The following is a 23,211-nucleotide window of genomic DNA, read 5'->3' as shown; positions in this document are numbered from 1 at the left end:
CTGGCATCACAGGCAGCAGCCTAACTTGCTGCACCTCCACCTCAATGCTGGCCCCAGAAAATATTACTAGAGTCAGCAGAAACTATTATTTTATTCAGTAAAGAATTTGCTCATGTTGTGGATAAGGGAGGTTATGACATACGTCTTTGTTGTGTCACTTTCTTACTGGTTAACATAAAAGAAAATGTTCATGTTGGAACTACACTTGTTTATCAATTTTAACCATTGGTTGGCCATGGATGTAAAATTTAGGCAAATCAACAAAAGCATTTTGTGATAATCAATTGGCTACACAGAACGCTAAATACAAAGTATTATATTTATATATGTATCTTATTTATAAGTTGTGTGCTATTCATTACATTAAAATAAGTAAACATATACACATATACAAATACACCTATATATGTCACCCATATAGCATAGATACACACTACATGGATATAAGAAAACACCAAATATTTTTCCTACTCTACATAGTCACTCACACTTTTTTTTTTTTTTTTTTTTTTTTTGAGAGAGGTAGAGTAACAGACATAGAGAGAGGTCTTCTATTCATTGGTTCACTCCCCAAATGGCTGCAACTGCCAGAGCTGGGCTCATCTGAAGCCAGGAACCAGGAGCTTCTTCCTGGTCTCCCACGTAGGTGCAGAGGCCCAAGCCCTTGGGCCATCTTCTACTGCTTTCCCAGTTCATAGCAGAAAACTGGATTGGAAGAGGAGCAGCCGGCACCTGAGCCAGTGCCCATATGGGATAAGGACGCTGCAGGCAGAGGCTTAGCCCACTACGCCGCCATGCCAGCCCCAGCTGCTCACACGTCTAATGCTGGGGGTGTAGTCCCACACTCCAGGCAGTTCTTTGGCGGATTGTCCAGTAGAATTCTTTATCTCAATTCAGTTCTGCACTGTCTACCTAGAGATAGCGACAGACTCCCCCACCCCCAGGTCGAGGACTCAGTCCCACCAAATTGCCCCCACCTCCGATGCCAGTCACAAGCAAAGGTTGTGACCTGGGCTTCTGGCCAACTGGCTTTAAATCAGGGTTTCCACCACCTTCTCCTTGGGTTCGATTATTTGCTAGCACAGCTCAAAGAACTCACAGAGCTCACTCTGCTTACGTTTATTGGCTTCTTAATAAAGGGTACGGACGAATAGCCAGCTGAAGACGTGCACAGGCGGTCTCAAGGCAGGAGCTTCTGTCCCCGTGGAGCTGGGGTCCCGGCACGAGGATGTGTCCACCACCATAGAAGCTCTCTGGAACCAGGCCTTGGGGCCAGTGTTGTGATGCAGCAAGTTAAGCACTGGCATTCCACATTTCCTGCTGCTTTGCTTTCCATCCAGCTTCCTGCTAATGCAACTGAAAAGGCAGCAGAGGATGTCTCAGGCACTCGAGCCACTGCGACTCACGTGGGAGACCAGGATGGAGCTCCTGGCTCCTGGCTTCGGCCTGTCCCAGCTGCCTGTTGTGGCTGTTTGGGAAGTGAACCAGAAGATGGAAGATCTCTTTCCCTCCCTCTCTGTGTCATTCTGCTTTTCAAATAAATAGAATAGATCTTAACAAAAGCAAAAAGGAACCAGTCCTTTTGCATTTTATGGAAGTTCATTATGTGGGCATGACTGATTAAGCCACCAACCACTGGTGATCAACTCAGTCTTCAGACTCTCTCCCCTCCCTGGTGGGTAAGGGGTGGGACTGAAAGCTCCAACCCTATAATCACACAGTTGGTCCTCCTAGAAACCAGTGGCCATCCAGAGACTCTCCAGCAGCCTACCAAGGATCACACCAGGAAATTACAAATGTCTTAGGAACTCTGGGTCAGGAACTGGGGTCAAAGGTCAAAGGTCAGGACAAAAGCATCTCCTGCTGTCCTTATTTACAAAGATTTTAAGGGGTCATGACAGGAAATGGGGATGAAGACCTAACATATAGTTCGGGCTCTCACACATGTGCACACACTTTTCTATCAGACAGCCGGTTGTGAAACACTCACCAGCACCTGCGTCTTGACCTTGGCTCAATGGACCTCCCTGGAGTTGCAGTCTTCTGGAAGAGAACAAGTCCTCAACCTCTGTAGTTCGAAACTGTAAGTTAATGAAAACTGCCCAGGTCAATTTGGGTGACACAAAGTACTTGGCATAGGAAAGAGAAAAAAATAGGGGCAGGGGGAGGGTAAGATGCCCGTGTGCCCTATTGGAGTACCTGGATTTGATACCTGGTTCCAGCTCCCAACTCCATCTTCCTGCTGATGTGGACCCTGGGAGGCAGTGGTGGTGGCGCAAGTGCTTGGGCCCCTGCCACCCGCATGGGAGACCTGGATGAGTTCCCAGCTCCCAGCTTCAGCCCAGCCCAGTCCCTGCCACTGAGGGCATCTGGGGATGAGGAGCAGATGAGAGCTGTCCTTCTCTCTCTGTCTCTTCCTCTCTGTTACTCAAATAACTAATAATGAATCTTTAAAGAAAAAAAAATCACTGTGCTGCAACTCCCCTAGGATAGAAAGAGCTCAGACCACTGGGCTGCACCACACAAAGGAAATGAGTGCTCTAAGCATACGAGATGGCCCTAACTCACTCTCCTTCAAGGCAGTCTGCAAGAAACAGCAGTAGAGGAGCTCTGGCTGATGGAATTCAGCATGATCGTGGCCTTGGTCTGCCAGAGTCTCAGCTGGTCCAGGCCCCCAGCGTTGAGCGGAAACTTCTCGTCACAGCACTTGGGTTTCAGCCGAGCGAGCACACAGCACTCAGGGGAAGAGGCAGAAGCCTCGGTCCAGGTCCAAGTTCAGTCTGACTTCTGCGCTAATGCCCCCGGTGCCAGAAGGCTTTTGGCTCTTAGTGAAGTTTCAGTGTTAGGTAAGATTTGTTGTCTAGAGACATAGCAGAAGCTTCATTTTATAAAGGAAGAGCAGAAAGGGGAAGTGGAAGGAGAAGGGGAGGAGGAAAAAGAAAGCTTGCCTGGTCTTTAAAGACCAACATTACTTTGGGTTCAAATCTAGCACCATGGCAAAGAGTGTAACATTTATCCATCCTTAAAAAAAGTAGGCGGGGGGGGGCGGGGGTGGTGGCATTTGGCCTAGTGGTGAAGACACTCTTAAGATGCCTGTGTCCCAAATCAACGTGCCTGGGTTTGATTCCCGGCCTTGGTTTGTGATTTCGACTTTTTTTGAATACAGACCCTGGGAGGCAGCAGTTAGTTCAAGTGACTGAGTAGCTGCCGCCCACTTGATTGAGTTCCTGGCTCCCAGCTTCGGCCTCAGCCCAGCACCAGCCATTGTAGGCATTTGAGGAGCGAACCAGCAGCAAATGGGAGCCCTCAATTTCACTGAAATGAATAAATAGTTCATTGCCTTAAAACCTGCATTTTATATTTAAAAAGAAGCAGAATGGGAGGGATAAGGGGTCTCACAGAGACAATCTTGGTAGGTAGGTTGCCAAAGGGAAGTGTCTCAGCAGCCAAGAGTTTGTCAGAGGAGAAGGCAAGGGAGAAAGACACTTTAAAATGCACAGTCTTTTTTTTTTTTTTTTTTTTTTTTTTTTTTTTGACAGGCAGAGTGGACAGTGAGAGACAGAGACAGAGAGAGAAAGGTCTTCCTTTTGCCGCTGGTTCACCCTCCAATGGCCGCCGCTGCAGCCGGCGCACCGCGCTGATCCTGGCAGGAGCCAGGAGCCAGGTGCTTTTCCTGGTCTCCCATGGGGTGCAGGGCCCAAGCACCTGGGCCATCCTCCACTGCACTCCTGGCCACAGCAGAGAGCTGGCCTGGAAGAGGGGCAACCGGGACAGAATCCGGCGCCCCAACCGGGACTAGAACCCGGTGTGCCGGCGCCGCAAGGTGGAGGATTAGCCTATTGAGCCACGGCGCCGGCCCAAAATGCACAGTCTTTTAAAACAATTGTTTTCTTGCCCTTGAAATTTGAGGACCAACATCAGACGAATCCTCAGTTACTCTGACCTACATTGTAACTCTAGATTTTAGCTAAGTCATTTAAACTCTCTCAGACTTTATTCTCCTATATTGGTAAAATGGGAAGAATGAAACCCACCACCCTGAGTTATTGTTCAGATGAAATGAGATTTATGAAGTACTCGGTACGTAGTAGGTGGTCCATAAATGTAGTCATAATTAGTTTTGCTTAAGACCTTTCAATTTGATTTTTTTTTTTTTTTTTTGACAGGCAGAGTTAGACAGTGAGAGAGAGACAGAGAGAAAGGTCTTCCTTTTTTGCTATTGGTTCACCCTCCATTGGCTGCCACGGCTGGTGTGCTGCGGCTGGCGCACCGCGCTGATCCAAAGGCAGGAGCCAGGTGCTTCTCCTGGTCTCCCATGGGGCGCAGGGCCCAAGCACTTGGGCCATCCTCCACTGCACTCCCTGACCACAGCAGAGAGCTGGCCTGGAAGAGGGGCAACCGGGAAAGAATCCAGTGCCCTGACCGGGACTAGAACCCAGTGTGCCAGCGCCGCTAGGTGGAGGATTAGCCTATTGAGCCGCGGCGCCGGCCTCAATCTGATTTTTAATAAAGATTTATTTATTTATTTATTTGAAAGGCAGAGTTACAGAGAGGCAGAGAGAGAGAGACAGAGACAGAGAGCTCTTCCATCCTCTGATCGCTCCCTAAATGGCCACAAAGCCTGGAGCTGGGCTGATCCAAAGCCAGAAGCCCAGGAGCCAGGAGCTTCTTCCAGGTCTCCCTTGCAGCTGCAGGGGCCCAAGCACTTGGGCCATTTTCTGCTGCTTTCCCAGGTCATAGCAGAGAGCTAGAGCAGACGTGGAGCAGCTGGGACTCGAACCGGTGCCTATATAGGGTGCTGGCATTGCAGGCAACGGCTTTAACTACTATGCCACAGAGCTAGCCTCTCAATCACAATCACAGTAGTGCTTAATACTATGTATTTTTTTAGGTAGAAGAAAGTACTTGATTTTAGGATTTTAAACTTTTTTCCTGTAAAATTAGAAAATCCATCTTTGATAGTTTCTGCCGGGAAGTTATTGAAGATATTGTATTAGGATGGATTACCTGGGACTTGGGAAAGACAATCTGGTTCGACAATGAAGTGCTCGTTAGGCTCCTTCATTCATCATTTTTATGATACCTAAATTTCAGGCATAGTGTGTAGAAAGAAATAATTAGCCTCTGAAGCACTGCACGAAGCAAACTTATAAAAACCTGTGTGTATTTTGGGAAGTGCCCGTGGTGATACTGATGTGTGCCCATAAATATTTATTTGAATGAGTGAATGCTCAATCCCCTAAACCCCATGGCAGAGGGCTCCAAGGAGCAGATTCAGACTCTTGCCAATCTGTGCTTACTTGCCCTAATTTCCCGTTAACTTTAGCCTGCCCAGAGGGTAGCTGGCATTAGACTCCCAGAACTTCTAAGGACTTACCAGACAGATGGTTCATGTCCTGGTAGGTCCCTGCTTCTGTAAGGGCCTGCCTTTCCCTATCCTGAGCCAGAGGTATTTATGGGTAGCCCCATGTATTTCCTACAGCCAGTTAAAGGGGCCAAACAAATTCAGCTTTGTCTTGGGAAATAGCACAGGTTGGGTTAGCTTTGCTGTTTTTATGGTGGCTAATAGGTTAAGTTAATGTCAAGTTTAGCCTGCTTCCAGAGAGTTCTTTGTACCTCTACAGGACATTGATGCTGGGTGGAAAATTCCACCTGCAATTCTCAGATAGTTGGCTACTCCTTTCCCTACTGTGGTTCCTGCATTCTGTTCAACCTGAACTTGCAGCATTAACCTGATGCACACTCTGCAATTTTGCCTCAACACTGGACATGTGACTTGTCCCTATGCTAACAGGCTAGGAGCGAATGATGGCTAGGAGATTTATGGACATTTTCCCTGGGAGCTTCAAAAACGCCAGGGGAAAGGGAAGTCTGGGAGATACCACACCATCTGTACACGGACCAAGTCAGGGTTGGCGGGTTTGAGATTCTGGAGCGAAGGCTCAAAAGTGTTTCCAGGGTTTGAGCAAAATTCAATGAGGGTACTCTTTTCCAATTTCAGCTCTAGAGTCGCTTTCCAAATATCTTCAGGGAACACAATGGAATCCCTGCTAGTCAATTTGACAAGGTATTGGTGCATCCAGATTAGGTAGGGGTGTTGGTGTAATTGTGTCTTCATTTATATAATCCAGCTTAGGAAGTCTGAGACCTAAGAGTTATCTGAGGCAAGTTGTGTGTGCCTGGCAGTGCTTGGTTGCCGCAAGCACTGTCAATGCTTGTGAGCCATGTATCTGATTATATCACCCCTGAGACTTTTCAATCCGAGCCCCAGTAATCCCACTTGGATGCAGCTGGTCTGGCTTCTAATTCCACCAGACTCAGTATAAGGATCCTCCAAGGCACACAGTAGCAGTGCTCTGTGCTAGGCTCCTGAAAGGAGCACGCTCGTAAAGAATTAGAGGCCCAACGGTATATTTTCTGGGACTAAAGCTGATGCCACTGGAATTATGACCAGACCCTCACAGCATTCTGCCCCCCTCCCAAGCTAAGGTACTGAAGTCATAAGAGTCAACTTGATAGCCGGAGCCGCGGCTCACTAGGCTAATCCTCCTCCTGTGGCTCCTGCATCCCCTGTTCTAGTCCCGGTTGGGGCACCAGATTCTGTCCTGGTTGCCCCTCTTCCAGGCCAACTCTCTGCTGTGGCCCAGGAAGGCAGTGGAGGATGACCCAAGTGCTTGGGCCCTGCACCCCATGGGAGACCAGGAAAAGCACCTGGCTCCTGGCTTCGGATTAGCACACTGTGCCAGCAGCAGCGTGCCGGCCGTGGTGGCCATTTGGGGGGTGAACCAATGGAGAAAGGAAGACCTTTCTCTCTGTCTCTCTCTCACTGTCTAACTCTGCCTGTCAAAAAAAAAAAAAAAAAAAAAAAAAAAAAAAAAAAAAAAAAAAAAAAAGAGTCAACTTGATATCATCTACAGGGAGTGGAGCCACACCCAGAGCCTGACATCTTTCAGGAGATGGATGGGACTGATGCTGTCATTACCATGTTAGTTACTGGTCTTCTATTACATCAGTAGTCTGAAAGTGTAGTCTGGGGCCAGCGCTATGACGTGGTGGATAAAGCCTCTGCCTTCAGTGCTGGCATCCCATATGGGCCCTGGTTCGAGTCCCGTTTGCTCCATTTCCAATCCAGCTCTCTGCTATGGCCTAGGAAAGCAGTAGAAGATGGCCCAAGACCTTGGTTCCCTGAACCCACATGGGAGACCCAGAAGAAGCTCCCTGACTCCTGGCTTCTGATAGGCTAAGCTCCTGCCACTGTGGACATTTGGGGAGTGAACCAGCAGATAGAAGATCTTTCTCTCTCTTTCTCCCTCTCCTCTCTCTCCCTCTCCCTCTGCCTCTCTGTAATTCTGCCTTTCAAATTAATTAAGAAATTTTTAAAAAAGAAAGGGTGGTCCTTGGGCCAGTGGCATCCTTATTATTTGGGAACTTGTAATGCAAATCATCAGGCCCCACCCCACTCACTCACAATCCTTTGCATGGCTTCTCACTCAGCAAATAACCATGTCTTACTTTCCGGGGAGGGGTGATGAAGGAGAGGTGGACAGAAACCATCATGCAAGAATTCCTTCCATTTCTATCATGCCTACAAAATTTATTTCCTTTTGGTTCATTCGTACGAAAGAAGTATCTCTTCTCATTGTGGCCAAGCCTTTTACCTGTGCTTATCATCCATGTATGCTCAAATCTCTGCTACCATATTAAAGATAAATAACTTTCCCACCTCTTCCTTCCACCATTATCCTGGTGTTTCCCAAAGCCAATGGTCTTAGAAGGTCTTCATTCACTCTCTACTCTCCAGTCACCTCCCCAACCTACTTGAACTTGACTTTGGCTCTTGCCATTCCACTAAAATATTTCACCCTGGGGTTCCCAAGGATTTCTAGCTGTTAAGCCATAGAAATAATTCAATCATATTGCACAAGTATCCCTGTACTTCCTTTTAAATTATTAAAATACTTTTGTATGACTTTGAAAAAAGCTATGATCCTAACCCCCTGAGTACTTCCTTTCTACTCACTGCCTCGGACCCTCCTTCATGGCTCCCCACTACCTAGCAACTAACAGGTTAATGCAAGGCCTAGCAAGGGTCTTCCTCACTCTGCTCCTGTTTCAGACTAACATTCAGGTGTCCATGCCAAAGCAGTTGTTAAATATTTTTAGTAAAATCCACTGCAGCTAAAAGCAGCAGATTTTTTTTCAGTCTCCATCTTGACTGTTTGGGATTATTCACCACAGTCAATTCTTTGAAACATCTCTTCTTTTGATTCTTGTGATGTCATACTCTCCTGCTAGTTCCCCTGCACTTCTCAGTTTCCTATACCGACTTTTTGCATCCACATAACCTGTAAATGTCGGTGTCACCCTAGGTTCTTTTCTCACTTCTTTAATATCTCAGTAGGTGTCACTTACTCTCAACTCAGGGTTTCAATTACGAACTACGAATCCCACATTGACTGTTTAACCAAGACATCTCCTCTGCACTCCAGACCTGACTTGAAGGTCCACTTAGCAAATCTATCTGGATGTCTCATAGCCCCTACAAACTTAACATGGATAAAACTGAACTTTCCATCTCCTAGCTCCCAATCCAGTCCTTTTGCAGAGATGGTTCTACTGTCCGCCCAGATGCACAAATCAGAAACCAGGAGTCGTCTGTGACTCCTGTCTCTTCCTCACCACCCTCTCAGATTCAATCAGTTACCACATTCTGTTTATTCTACCGCTGAACTACAGTAAAATATGTATATTGACTCCACTGAAAGCTATCCATAACCCCTGCCAGTTGTGGTTCAAGCCACCATCACCTCTATGAGTATAATGGACTCTTGTATTCCTGCATCCATATTTGCCTCCCTCCAATCTATTTTCTGCAAAGCAGCCAGGGTGATCTTTTGAAAATGCAAATCTGATTAGACCAATATATCCTGTTTCACTCTCCTGGGGTTCAAAATGAGGTCACATTCCTCTCAATGTTCAAATCAGATGACTTAGAGCCTTCAATTTGTCTCCCTTGTGTGATAACTTCAGATTCCAAAGGTTCAGATTGTCTTAATAAATGGAACTGGAAAATGTGCTCCTTTTTGCCCACCACGAGAGTCCATAGAAACCAGATTTTTTTTTTAAGATTTATTTTTATTTATTTGAAATACAGAGTTACAGAGAGAGGTAGAGACAGAGAGAGAGGTCTTCCATCCGCTGGCTCACTCCCCAAATGGCCACAACGGCCAGAGCTATGCCGATCTGAAGCCAGGAGCCAGGAGCTTCTTCCGGGTCTCCCACCTGGTGCAGGGGCCTAAGGATTTGGGCCATCTTCTGCTTTCCCAGGCCATGGCAGAGAGCTGGATCGGAAGAGGAGCAGCCTGGACTAGAACCGGTGCCCATGCTGGTGCTTCAGGCCAGGGCTTTAATCCACTGTGCCACAGCACCGGCCCATAGAAACCAGATTCTACCTGTTTCTCCGTCCTTGGGTGGTCCCCATCCACTGCTGTATAATCTGCTGTAACCAGGCACAAATGCCTACAAACTAGCCCAGACTGAGCCTTATTCAGTGAAAGAAAGCATTTTGATGATCTAGGACCCCAGTAACTCAAAGCCATGGTGGCTTAGGACCCAAATGTTCAATCTCTTCTCTTACATGGCTCTTGTAATTCATATTCAAGTAGAAGGAGGCCTGGGAGGTGTCAGAATCTGCTTTTATTTTCAGAGACAAAGCCTTAAAGGCCTTGTGAATTAGTGTATGCAGTGATTTATTTCTGCCCAAGTCTGCTCAGCAGCCCATTAGGCCCAGGTGCAAATGGTATCCCAGGCCAGGAGCTTGGACTCCCACACCGATCATGAAGCCTGTTCAATAAGGCAGTGGCCTTTTCTTTCCAAGAAGCATCTTTGATTCAGTTCATTTTTTTTTAAGATTTATTTATTTATTTGAAAAGCAGATTTAGGGAGCAGGCAGGGGAGAGGTGGGAGAAACAAAGAAAGAAATCTTCCATCTGCTGGTTCACTCTCCAAATGGCCACAATGGCTGGTGCTGAGCTGATTCAAAGCCAGAGCCAAGAAGTTCTTCCAGGTCTGCCACGTGAGTGCAGGGGCCCAAGCACTTGGGTTATCGTCTGCTGCTTTCCCAGGTGCATTTGCAGGGAGCTGGATCTGAAGAGGAACAGCTGGGACTTTAACTGGTGTCCATATGTGATACCATCACCACAGGTGGCGGCTTAACCTGCTATGCCACAGCACCAGCCCTGCTTCAGTTCATTTTTAAAAGTTATTTTTCATTTATTTGAAAGGCTGAAGAGAGTGAGCAAGAGAGACAGAGATAGACATAGACAAATCTTTCGTGTACTGGCTCACTCCCCAAATGCCTGCAATGGCTGGGACTGGGCCAAGGCAGAAGCCAGGAGCCCAGAATTTAATCTGAATCTCCCATGCACGTGGCAGGGACCCAATTACTTGAGCCATCGTGGCTGCCTTTCAAGTGTGTGCATTGGCAGAAAGCTGGAATCAGAAGTGGAGCCACGACTTGAACCCAGGCACTCCATTGTAGGATGATTAACTGCTCTGCCAAAAGCTTGCCTCCATTTTTAACGAAAATGTGTCTGCCACTCTTTAGTTGCTGTCTCTGTAGGTGGCCTGACCACTAACTGAAGCTGGAAGCACAGGAGAATCCCATCCCAGAAGCTGCCTTCTTCCTCATCCCTCACACATCAGCCACCAGCCTTTGATGGCTCTGTCCCTGATATCCTTAGAATGGGCTCTGACACCATCGTTTTTTAGTATATGCTGTAAGATAGGTTTTTTGTAGAATTTTTTAAAGATTGATTTATGGGGGCTGGCGCTGTGGCACAGTGCATTAAGCCACTGCTTCAGCACCCTTACGGGCACTGGTTCAAGACCTGGATGCTCTACTTCCCATCCAGTTCCCTACTAATGCTCCTGGGAAAGCAGCACGAAATGATCCAAGTGCTTGGGCCCCTACATCCATGAGACCCAGATGAAAGTCCTGGCTCCTGGCTTCGGGCCATGCCCAGTCCTGGCTGTTGTGGTTATTTGGGGAGTGAAACATCTGATGGAAGTGCCCTCTCTCTCTCTCTTTCTCCCTCTCTGTAACTCTGCCCCTCACACAAATAAATTTAAAAAAACGGTGTCACTTGGAATGCCCACATTATATTTCAGAGTGCTGGGTTCTAGTCCTGGGTCTACTTTTTTTTTTTTTTTTTTTTTGACGGGCAGAGTGGACAGTGAGAGAGAGAGACAGAGAGAAAGGTCTTCCTTTGCCGTTGGTTCACCCTCCAATGGCCATCGCGCTGATCCGATGGCAGGAGCCAGGTACCTATCCTGGTCTCCCATGGGGCCACGGCTGTTGTGCTGCGGCTGGTGCACCACGCTGATCTGAAGGCAGGAGCCAGGTGCTTCTCCTGGTCTCCCATGTGGGTGCAGGGCCCAAGCACTTGGGCCATCCTCCACTGCCTTCCCGGGCCATAGCAGAGAGCTGGCCTGGAAGAGGGGCAACCGGGAAAGAATCCGGCGCCCCGACCGGGACTAGAACCCGGTGTGCCGGCGTCGCTAGGTGGAGGATTAGCCTATTGAGCTGCGGCGCCGGCCGGGTCTACTTCTGATTCCAGCTTCCTGCTCATGTGCACCTTGGGAAATAGCAGGTAATGGTGCAAGTAATTGGGTCCCTGCCTCCCATGTGAAAGACCTGGGTTGAATTCCTGGTTCCTAGCTTTGACCTGGCATTTAGGGAGTAAATCAGTGCATACAAGATCTCTCTGTTTCTGTCTTTCAAAAAAAAAAAAAAAAAAAGTTAAACGGAGTTACCACATGACCCAGCAACCATATTCATTATATATCTAAAGAATTAAAACCATATATTCATATAAAAAGCTTGTACATGAATGTTCACATCAGTGTTATTCATAATAACCAAAAAGTAGAAATAATGAGAATGACTATTGATAAATGGATAAAAAAAATGATAGTATATCCATGCAATGGAATATTAGCCATCCATTTAAAAAGAATGAAAGATATGCTACAACATGGATGAATCCTGAAAATATTATGCTAAGTGAAAGAAGCCAGACACAAAAGACACCATCGTCTATGGTCCCATCTAGATAAAATGTCCAGAGTAAGCATATTCGTAGCAACAGAAAGATCAGTGGCAGCCAGTGACTGGGGGAGGGGGGGCAAGGCCAATGAGCAGTAGCCCCTAATGAGGTACAGCTACTTGTTATGGTGATAAAAATGTGCTGATACTAGATAGTGGCTCTGGTTGTGTTACTCTCTAAATGTACTGAAATGCACTGAATTGTATACTTTAAATGGTTGATTTTACAATACGTAAATTAAATCCCCAAAAAGCTGTTACACAATACACTGAGCTAACATTATTTTTATTTGCATAATTTACTTCTTAGCTGAGTTATTTACAATAAACAGGAATACCTCTCCTTTTTTAAAAAAATATTTTGTTTATTTATTTGAGAGAGAGAGAGAGTTACAGACAGTGAGAGGGAGAGACAGAGAGAAAGGTCTTCCGTCTGCTGGTTCACTCCCCAGGTGGCCGCAACGGCCAGAGCTGCGCCCATCTGAAGCCAGGAGCCAGGTGCTTCTTCCTGGTCTCCCATGTGGGTGCAGAGGCCCAAGGACCTGGGCCATCTTCTGCTGCTTTCCCAGACCACAGCAGAGAGCTGCATTGGAAGAGGAACAGCTGGGACGAGAACCGGCACCCATATGGGATGCCAACACCGCAGGTGGAGGATTAACCTACTGCGCCAGGGCACCGTCCCCTAGGATTGCTCTTGTAACTTAAAAAACATAAGGGTTTGGGGATGACATTGTGACATAAAGGGTGAAGCCACCTCCGGCAACTCTGGCATCCCATATGGGCGCTAGTCTTAGATGCTCCGCTTCTAGTCCAACTCCCTGCTAATGTGCCTAAGAAAGCAGTGGAAGATGGCCCAAATACTTGGGCCCCTGTACCCATGTGGGAGACCTGGATGAAACTCCTGGCTCCTGGCCCTGTCTATTGTGGCCATCTGGGGAGCGAAACAATGGATGGAAGATATCTTTCCCTCTCTCTCTTACTCTGCCTTTCAAATAAGTAAAGTAAATCTTTTAGAGAAAAAACCCTCAAAAAAACAAGGATTTAAAAGATATTCCTTGTCCCATTATTACCCCTTCTTTTCCTCTCATCAAATCAGCCTGGACTTTCTCAGGTAACTATGTTCTTTGTTTTTGGGTGCATGTTAGCACAGTATTAAGGAGACTGTTACAGGCTCTGGCTCCACAAAACACCTTGGGACATGATCCTGCGATCCTGCAGGACTCCAGGGCTGCCAGAGGCATTTAAATTACACAAAGGGCTCTAGAGAAAAGCTTACTGGTCCCTTCTCTCCTTGTCCTCTGTCAGCAGTCTGAATGGAGTATGATTAACCTGTGCATTTTTTAAAATAGATTTATTTATCTGAAAGTCAGAGTTACACACAGAGAGGAGAGGCAGAGAGAGGTCTTCTATCTGCTGGTTCACTCCCCAGTTGGCCACAATGGCTGGAGCTGCGCCGATCCGTAGCCAGAAGCCAGGAGCTTCTTCCAGGTCTCCCACGTGGGTGCAGGGGCCCAAAGCTTGGGCCATCTGCTGCTTTCCCAGGCCATAGCAAAGAGCTGGATTGGAAGTGGAGCAGCCAGGATTTGAACTGGTGCCCATATGGGATGCTGGCACTTTAGGCAGTGGCTTTATCTACTATACCACAGTGCCAGCCCCATGTTGTCCTCTTCTATTTTTTCTATTCTGGCCTCTTTCAATGGAAAAAAAAAAAAGTAGCAGAGAAAACACGGTATTAGAATATACTGCTATCACCTTTGATAACCTTTTACATTTCCTTTTTCCCCTTTGTTTTTTCCTGGTCCAGTAGTTTCAAATACTCAAAACTCTTTTTTCTTGTAATCCTCTGGTTCTTATCATGTGGCCCTCAGGCCTGCAGCATCAGCCTTCACGCAAATGATAGCCTTCTCCTCAGTTCTACTGAGTTCTATTCAAGGGGGTGGGCACAGCCAGCAGTGCTTCGCTAAGTCCTCCAGGTGACTCTGCAGCTCTCTCAAGGTTTCACACCTCTGCTCCATCTGGTCCTCCTTTGTCCTAGCCATCAGCTTTTCAAGTATAATACATATTAGTGGGCGCTACAGACGTGCTGCATTACCCTCCCCCTCCTTTCCTAACCTTCCATTTACCGCTGTGCTTGTAGCAGATTTCCCTCAACGTTTGCACTCTCATAGCAGATTTTTTTTTGCTGAGTCAGCAATTCCAGCTTGCAGTTCTTTTCCACCTATCTGGTAATGATCAACATGCCCTACTTTAGAGATGCTCATAGCACCCTGGGAAGGAAGATAAGTGGATACCACGAAAAGATTTTTTTTGCCTGAACCTTTGTGGGCCGTGTGTGTGTGTGTGTGTGCACGCGCGTGCGTGAGAGAGAGAGAGAGAGAGAGAGAGAGAGAGAATGAGTAGTATGTACACTCTACTTCTGTGGAACAGATATTCCCAAACTTGAATATGCAAAGAGGAGTCTGAATTTTTTTTTTCTTGTTTCTAAAGATTTATTTAGGGGCTGGCGCTGTGGTGTAGCAGGTTAAGCTGCCGCCTGCAGTGTCCACATCCCACATGGGCGCCGGTTTGAGACCTGGATGCTCCACTTCCTATCTAGCTCTCTGCTATGGCCTGGAAAAGCAGTGGAAGAAAGTCCTTGGGCCCCTGCACCTGCATGGGAGACCTGGAAGAAGCTCCTGGCTTCGGATCGGCCCAGCTCTGGCCGTTGCAGCCAATTGGGGAGTGAACCAGTGGCTGGAAAACCTCTCTCTTTCTGCCTCTCCTCTCTCTCTGTAACTCTGACTTTCAAATAAATAAATTTTTTTATAAAAAGATTTATTTCTTCTTGTCTCCTACATGGGTGGAGGGGCCCAAGTACTTGAGCTATCATTTGCTATCTCCTAGGGACCACATTAACATGAAGTGGGATCAGAAGCAATGTAGCCACAACATGAAACCAGCACTCTGAAATGGGACACAGATACCCAAGTGGCAACTTAAGCACTGTACTACGTGCTCATGCCAACTAATTTCTTTCATACTTATACTCTCCTATTATGTAACTTAATACATAAAGTTTTAGTCCTTCTAAAATCTGTGGAGCAGCTAGTTATCACCTTGAAGGAAATTATTTTTCTCAGTATTGTTCACAGTGTATTAGTGAGTATTAGTGAGAGAAGTGGGTTATATGTACTAGTGGGAGAGATGACTCTATATTGTTGAAAAAAGCTGTGGTTGCACATCACTTGCCAAGATTCAAGATGCTCTGTACATAGTTGAGTTTGATGTTCTTTGAGTTTGATGTTCTTTCATACTTTATTTCTAAAGTCACTTTTTTTTTTTTTTTTTTTGGTTACTGTTGTCTCAATGTTTTTACTTGTAAAATGTTGGAACAAGTGATTATATGTTTGGTCATGCAAAATAGAACAAGAGTTTCCCAACCTCAGCACTACTGATATTTTGGCCTGAATAATTCTGTGTTGCTGTATTGGATGGGATTAAAAAAAAAAAACTGACCCCTCAAGTTGTAACAACTAAAGATACCTACAGACATGGCTCAAGTCCCTGAGTGGCAAAATCACCATGGGTTGAAAACCACTGAAAGAGAAACATGAAGTTAAGACTAACTACAATCCACTTAGATAGCAAACTGGAAGATGTTAGGATCTGTGGTCAAAGTACTTTTACTATTGTGTGGGCCAGGTGCACACCTGAAGGGGGGCATGGGAATGAGAAGAGGGACAAGGGTGTAGAGAATGGAGCCAAAAGACTGATCAAGGCTCGTTTATTCCAGCATCCTAGCAATATTTATACATAACCAGCTATAGCTCAAGGCAACACAGAGGGTAACAACATACACAAGCAACTTAGCCCGATAAGGCTTTCTGCAACATAGTCATAACATAGTTAATTTAACAGAGTGCATCCTCCTTCAACATGGGAGTATGTTAATTTCTCATCCCAGGAATTCCACAAGCCAAGATTGATCTTGACTTGTCTATGAGTTGTTTATGGGCTGCCTACATACTATTATGTTGAATATTGTGTTTAGCTTTGGAGTGTTCAGTAAAAAACAACAGTATTTACTGAAATCTGAAAAAAAATTATTTTGAACATATTGTACCTTTACAAAATATGAAGTTCTGAGCATGATATGACAATGCAGGACAGACATAACATAGGTGGAAGTGTGGGTGTTTGGCCTAGCAGCTAAGACACCACTCAGGATACCTGCATCCCATATTGCTGTGCCTGGGTTCAAGTCCCAGCTCCACTCCTGATTTCAGCTGCCTGCTAAAGTGCACCCTGAGTGGCAGCACATGTTGGCTCAGGTACTTGGGTTTTGGAGCTGGCACTGTGAGGCAACCCATTAGGCTGCTACTTGCAACCCTGGCATCCCTTATCAGAGTGCTGGTTTGAGTCCCTGCTGCTTCTGCCACCTGCATGGGAGCCTTGGGTGCAGTTTCTTGCTTCTGGCTCTGGCCTGGCCCAGCCCTGGCTGTTGTGGTCATTTGGGGAGTGAACCCATAGATGAAAGATCTCTGTCAATCTGCTTTTCAAGTAAATTAATCTTTATCACCTCCCTCTCCCTACAAAAGTAGTTGGGTCCCTGCCATCCATGTAGGAGAACTGGACTGAGTTTCTGGCTCCTGATTCTTGGCTTTAACCTGGCCCCTTGCCCCTGTTGCAAGCATTTTGGGAGTGAACCAGTAGATGGGAGATACCTCTCTCTCGCTCTCTCTCTGCCTTTATATAAATTTTAAAACATTGAATGAGAAAAGAAAACCTTAGCAAGTGTAAATGGAAAAGAATGCTATCTCTTCCAGTCACTTCAAAGAAAGAAAGAAAAAAGACATTATGGAACACTTATGATAAACATCAACCTTGACTGGTATGTTAACATAGTAGCCAATATTTAGCGACAAAATATTTGTGCCAGGCATGCTATTGCTTGTGAACATAAAGAGATGAAAAAACAACACTTTTCCTCCCTTGGAAAGCAAAGAGCTTAGAGGTGCCTCATGGACACGTTGACAAATGCATTATATAAAAAAATTTGACAAATATATTATCATAAATACTGTATTGCAAATATTACAATAGGAATATCTTCTGCTAATGTGTAGTAAAATGACCAAAAAAAAAAAAAAGACCTCAAGATCCTTGGCTGTATGAGTTGGGTAATTCACACTTCAGCTAGGTTCTGTCAACCTCATGTAATTCTAGTCCAAGTGCTCTTTTGCGACAAATAAACTTGGCAATAGCTTATTGTGTGTTCCAAGTTGAAAGAGTTGGACTATTTTGCCAAATTACCAGGATAAATAATTCAATTGGTTACTTTGTGGAGATCTTAAGAGTGCTGTCATCAATTGAATTAACCAAAGGAATGTCAGTTTGGGAGATTTGTGTTATTAACATGTTAATATTGTGCATAAATTTAATACCAAGGTTTTTTGAGAAGTGTTTTCTATTTACAGGAATATTTTGGACTTATTTTCTATTTTGTCCATATTTAAGGACCTATATTGCTCAGAAAACCTTTTACTTTTCCTCTTTGCTCAATGATACAATGACCTCAAGCTACTACATATTTCTGGATTAGGAAACAAAATTAAAAATGGCAGTAAAGTATTAACAATCCACATAAATAGCCTCAGTCCCTTTTCCATCAAAGAGGACAGAGGTAAATTTTGTTTATGAGACCATGACAAATGGGCTGAGCAGAAGTCATTCAAAGACGGTTTCGCCTTAACTCTGTTGGTCTTCCTGGACTTGAAGATCTGAACAGACAGCTACAAGGATGTGAGACCACCAAGGAAATGGGCTTGTTGTAGGAAGTCAGAACATAAGCTATATGTGTTCACCAAATATTTCTGGTTCACCCTGCTAACTACCAGGCATATGCCAGAAAACTCTCCCTTGACCCCTTTATGGTTGGATGGGGTCAAGGGAATCATTCTGGGAGTATGTTCCATGTCTACCTGTCTGGAGCTTTTTCTCTTTTTCTTTTTTTAAGGTTTGAAAGTCAGAGTTACAGAGAGAGAGAGAGAGAGAGAGAGAGAGAGATCTACTATCCACTGGTTCACTCCCCAAATGGCCTCAATAGCCAGAGCTAGGCTGTTCTAAAGCCATGAGCCAGGAGCTTCTTTCGGGTCTCCCACATGGGTGCAGGGTTCCCAAGTACTTGAGCCATCTTCCACTGCTTTCCTAGGCACGTTAGCAGGGAGCTGGATAGAAGTGGAACAGCTGAGACTCAAACCGGCACCCATATGGGATGCTGGCATTGCAGGGGGCAGCTTTACCTGCTATGCCACAAGGCTGGACCCTGTCTGGAGCTTTTAATGAACTACTCAAGAGAACCCTGCCTGAGTTCTCTTTCTTTAGAGTACGGTGACTGGCAACACTTGAGGTTTGGCTTCTCCATCAGCCTGAATCGACTGTGCAACTGCCATAAGTACACCCTCTGCTGAACTGTGATGTGTGACACTTGTATAAAACCAAGAATTTGCTAACTTTTTCTGTATGGGAGACAGTATTTTAGGTTTTGCACAGCTACTGTGTCATAACTCCTCAGCTTTGTTCTGCTGTGGCATAAAGGTGATTATAGAAAAATATGTACAGGAGTGGATGTGGCTGTCTCAAGCTATTTCCAAAAACAGACAACAGGCACCACTTGGCCACTGGACGTGGTGTGAGATGCCTGTTTCACATCACAGAGCTTTCCGGGTTGTTACTGCAGCATAACCTAGCCTAGCTATCTTCATACACTATGGGCTGTGAGATGGACCCCTAAATGAGGAACCGGATTATCTCCCTTGATTCATCTAGGTTTTTTTTTTTTAAGCAAGATTTATTTAAGTCAGAGACCTCCAGCCAGAGTGGCCTAGAGGGGGGCTCCAAGAGAGATTCATCCAGCCTTGCTCCCTCTCAAGAATCCTTTTTCCTTGAAAAAACAAGAGGTTTAAAAAAAAAAAGAAAGAAAAAGCTTAATCTGTTGATCATGCCTCTGGGTAACAAGCCAAGGAAAGGCAAAGTGCCCTTGTGCCCTTTCTTTACCACACCTTATTACAAGTCCTCTTCCATTCACAACTGAATCACTGGAAGTCTAAGTCTCTGGTTCTCATACTTTACCATGCGTCAGGATTACCTAGTAGGGTTGTTAAAGCACAGACTGGGGGGCCAGCGTGTGGCAGAGCAGGTGAAGCCGCAGCCTACAGAAACAGCAGCCCCTGTGGGTACTGGTTTGAGTCCTAGCTGCTCCTCTTCTCATCCAGCTCTTTGCTATGGCCTGGGAAAGCAGTAGATGGCCCAAGTGCTTGAGACCCCACACCCACTTGGGAGACTTGTAAGAAGCTCCTGGCTCCTGGCTTTGAATCCACTCAGCTCTGGCCATTGTGGCCATTTGGGGAGTGAACCAGCGGATGGAAGACCTCTCTCTCTCTCTCTGTTTCTGCCTCTCAAAGAAATAAACTTAAAAAAAAAAAAAAAAAAAAAGACTTGGGCTCCACTTCAGGAGTCTGATTCTATAGCTCTGGTATACCAAAAGGGTATTTCATGTACCATCTCAAAGACACTGACAGGTCAAGTTCCAATGAGGTGATTTTTCAAACTGTAATGTATATACACACCTGCAGATCTTGTTAAAATGCAGGTTCCTTCAGTAGGTCTGGGTTGGGCTGAATATACTTGATTGCAGGAAGCCAAGGATTATAATCTTACTTTCTAGCCTCTAGGTCTAGCATAATTGTTCATCACAGTGCCAAGAATAGTTTAGGTACTTAAATCTTGAATAACCTAAGGCCAATTTCAATTTCCCTCACACCTAACATATAACTGGTTAGCACATCGGGTATAAGGAATGCAACCTCTTATCACCACCTTCTCTGCTACACCCTGCCCTGGCTACCACATGTGGGCTGAGCTATTTCAATAGATTCCTAACTGGTCTCCTAGCTTCTGCTCTTGCTCCACCCTCACTTTCACTACCAAAACACACATACTGTAAATTCTTCACACAGTAGTAAGAGTGATTTCAAACACTGGTTGACACCCCCCTGTTTGAAATGATGACTCCTCATTGCACTCACCGAATGCCAAAGTCTACGTCCGCTATCGGCCCCTGTAAGACTGGCTCCCTTTTAGGTCTTTCACCTTCACTCTGTGCTGTGGCACTCGGACCTCCTTGCCTTGAATCCACCAAACACACTCCAGCTCAGTGTTTGGTGTTCCCCTACCTGGAAAATTCTTCCTCCAATGAAGCTGCTTGGCCTTCTACCTCACCTCCTCTGGTCTTGGCTCAAATGTTACTCAGTAGGCTTTTCCTGACAGCACCCCCCCCCCCGCCCCTTTACAAAATTTGTTTTCTCCTCCAATACTCTATTTGACATATATTTACTTGTTTTTCGCTACTCAAGAAACTGAGTTCCATGAAGATATTTATGTTCCCAATCCCGAGCACTGACACTTCCGGCATGCAGGCGGGTGCTCAATAAATATTTGAAGGAATAGATAACACTTTGCAGCTAAGGGGAGTATCTTGAGACCAGAGGCTGCCCCAGGAAGCACCGCTGGCCAGCCAGTGTTACTCACTGAAGTCCCCAGGGAACAGTGGGTCCGCTGGAACCCTCTTCTACATCCCGTCCGCATGGAATTTGAATCATAGATTGGTCCTTTACTGTTGTCCTACAACATTATGATGCGGAATTTCCCACTGATCATATTCCCTTTAATACACTGCTTCCAGCGCTTGGCTACTTATTTTCTGCTCACTGCCCACACCCACCCCACCCCAAGGCTGGAATAATCCTCTTGGATTTTTAAAATTTCATTCAACTTTTTGTTTTAGGCTGACACAAAGGGGGAAAAAAAGCCGAATAATTCCCAATACTCGGGTCTACCGGATACATTTCATGCTAGGGTAGCTGAAGATCAAGTTTCGCGTGCGCGTGGAGTCCTAAGGCTCAAAATGCCATGGGTCATGCCCATTCCCGGCGCGTTCCACAGGGAACTCCTAGGTTACCGGGTGACTGGAGAAAAGGGTCTGGCGTCTGTTTTGAAAACACCTTTTGAGGTGCGCGAGTTTGCTTGCTCTGTATTCGGGAATACTGGAAGCTGAGATTGCAGCACCCACCCCACGCACCCCTTACTTGCAGAAACCTCTGCCCCCCCCCCTCAACCCCCACCCCCACCAAATAAGGGCTCTTCCTAGGGCAGTCGCCAGCTCCGGAGCCAGCTGCTTGACACCTATTGTCCCCGTTTGGACGCCAGGCGACTTCGCCTGAAGGACCCTAGCTTCCATTTCGCTCCAAATGCCAAAGCGGCGCCACCGCGGCCTCCCAGGGCCGCCCCGCCCTGGGCCCAGGGGTCACCCCCGCCAGCGCAGGTGCTGGGGCTCTTAGGGGAGGCGGCCGGGCCGGCGCTTCCGGGCAGGCGTTCGCGCCGGGCAGCCCCAGCGGCCGAGGAAGGCCCCGCTCGCACGTCTCCCGCCCCCCGCGCCCTAGAGGGCTGGCTGGCTGGCTTAGTCCCTCCCGCTGCCGGCTCTCGCCTCACTAGGAGCGGCTCTCGGTGCAGCGGGCACAGGGCGGAGCGGCCTGCGCCCACGGAGCGCGCGACACTGCCCGGAACGCACTTGCCACCCTTTGTCCCCCTCAGCTGCCCACTCGGGATCTCCAGCGGCCTCCACGCGCGCACGGTGAGCGCCAGCCCGGACCGCGGAGGCGCTCAAGGGGAAGAGGGCCGCTGCGAAGAGTGTCCTTTACCTCCGCATCGGCGGGAGCTTCGCGAGGGGCTTGCTCCTCCAGTCCTCCCCACCCCCAGCCATTTCCAGTGCCCTTCTCTACCCGCCCCCCCCACCCCTGACCTCCGTCTCCCCTCCCCTCCTCGGAAGGCGGCGCGTCCCGGCCCGCCCGGTGGGGACCGTTGCACTGGCCGTTGGCGGCCGGCGCGGCGAGGCCCCGCCCCCGGCGCGAGCCTCGGTGCCCCGGGGCGGGTAGGCCGAGCGGCGGCTCGCGCGGGGGAGGGGGGGGCGGGGGGCGGCGCGAGGCCGGCCGGGCGCCCCGCTGGCGGGTCGCGCGCGCGCGCCCGCGCTCTCTTCCTGCCCCGGCGTCGTGCGCGCGCGCCCCCTCCCCCACCCGCTCGCGCAGGCTCCCGCCGGCTGCGCGTTTTGTCCCGCGTCTCGCCCCGTCCGTCTTCTGACTTGGCCGCTCTTGTCCTTCCTCCCGCTTTTTCTTCTCTCCCTGCACGGTCTGAAGATGCCCTCGGCCACCAGCCACAGCGGAAGCGGCAGCAAGTCGTCCGGACCGCCACCGCCGTCGGGTTCCTCAGGGAGTGAGGCGGCGGCGGGGGCCGGGGCCGCTGCGCCGGCCTCTCAGCACCCCGCAACCGGCACCGGCGCCGTCCAGACCGAGGCCATGAAGCAGATTCTCGGGGTGATCGACAAGAAACTTCGGAACCTGGAGAAGAAAAAGGTGCCAGGACCCGGCGGGAGAGGGAGGGTCTGCTGCGGCCGGGCTCTGCGCGCCCCCCCACCCCCGCCCCCAGCCGCTGGAGCTGCACTTCCTGCCGCTTTCCTGGGTCCCGGGCCCCCACGCCCAGTCTCCGTGGTCAGCGGGAGCTTCGTGCCGGAAAGCGGGCTCCTGGGGGAGGTGCCTGTCACCTGACCCGGACGCGCTGCGGCCCCGGGGTCTGCGTGCGACTCGGGCTTCCTGGCCTTCGGGCTTGGCGAGTGTGCGGGCGGGGGCCTGCCGCCGCCTCGCAACTGTGTGATGCCCTTGGCCCCCATCCGACGAGGCCCGGCTCCTTGGACCAGGGCCAGCGGGGAAGGCCGAGGAAGTGCCGGGGCGGGGGGCTCCGGGCTCAACCGCCTGCCTCGTGGAGTTGGGGCGGCCCGTGTCGCACAGCCCCGGGGTTGTCCGCTCCGTTCCCGTGTGCTCCGGCCTGCTGACCGTCCCCTCTTCCTCCTCGGGGAGAAGCGTGTTCCGCATCTCAGAGCAGAATGGCCCGTGTTTCCGTGCGGCCCGTTCTGAGCGGGCCTCGGCCGTGCGTGCGCTGCCCTCCGCCCCCAGCCACCGGGCTCCCCCACGTTTCCCTCTTTGTTTCAATTGTCTGGGTGTCCCCCGGGCCTCACG

General features: G+C 48.2%; 1 protein-coding gene across 1 annotated transcript in view; it reads left to right on the top strand.

Annotated features, from left to right (window-relative positions):
- Nucleotides 1–21,450: 21,450 nt before the first annotated feature.
- CAPRIN1 (cell cycle associated protein 1) overlaps nt 21,451–23,211 on the top strand; it is a 43,725-nt gene continuing 41,964 nt past the window's right edge. The window contains exons 1-2 of the mRNA XM_051825901.2: nt 21,451–21,776; nt 22,336–22,551. Coding sequence (XP_051681861.2) covers nt 22,336–22,551 — 216 coding nt within the window. The 5' untranslated portion in view covers nt 21,451–21,776. The remainder of the gene's footprint in view (nt 21,777–22,335; nt 22,552–23,211) is intronic.

The sequence above is a fragment of the Oryctolagus cuniculus genome, chromosome 1 (assembly GCF_964237555.1).
Source record: "Oryctolagus cuniculus chromosome 1, mOryCun1.1, whole genome shotgun sequence".
In the NCBI taxonomy this organism is placed as follows: domain Eukaryota; kingdom Metazoa; phylum Chordata; class Mammalia; order Lagomorpha; family Leporidae; genus Oryctolagus; species Oryctolagus cuniculus.
The sequence above is the reverse complement of the archived record's forward strand: the minus strand, read 5'-3'. Positions and strand labels throughout refer to the sequence as shown.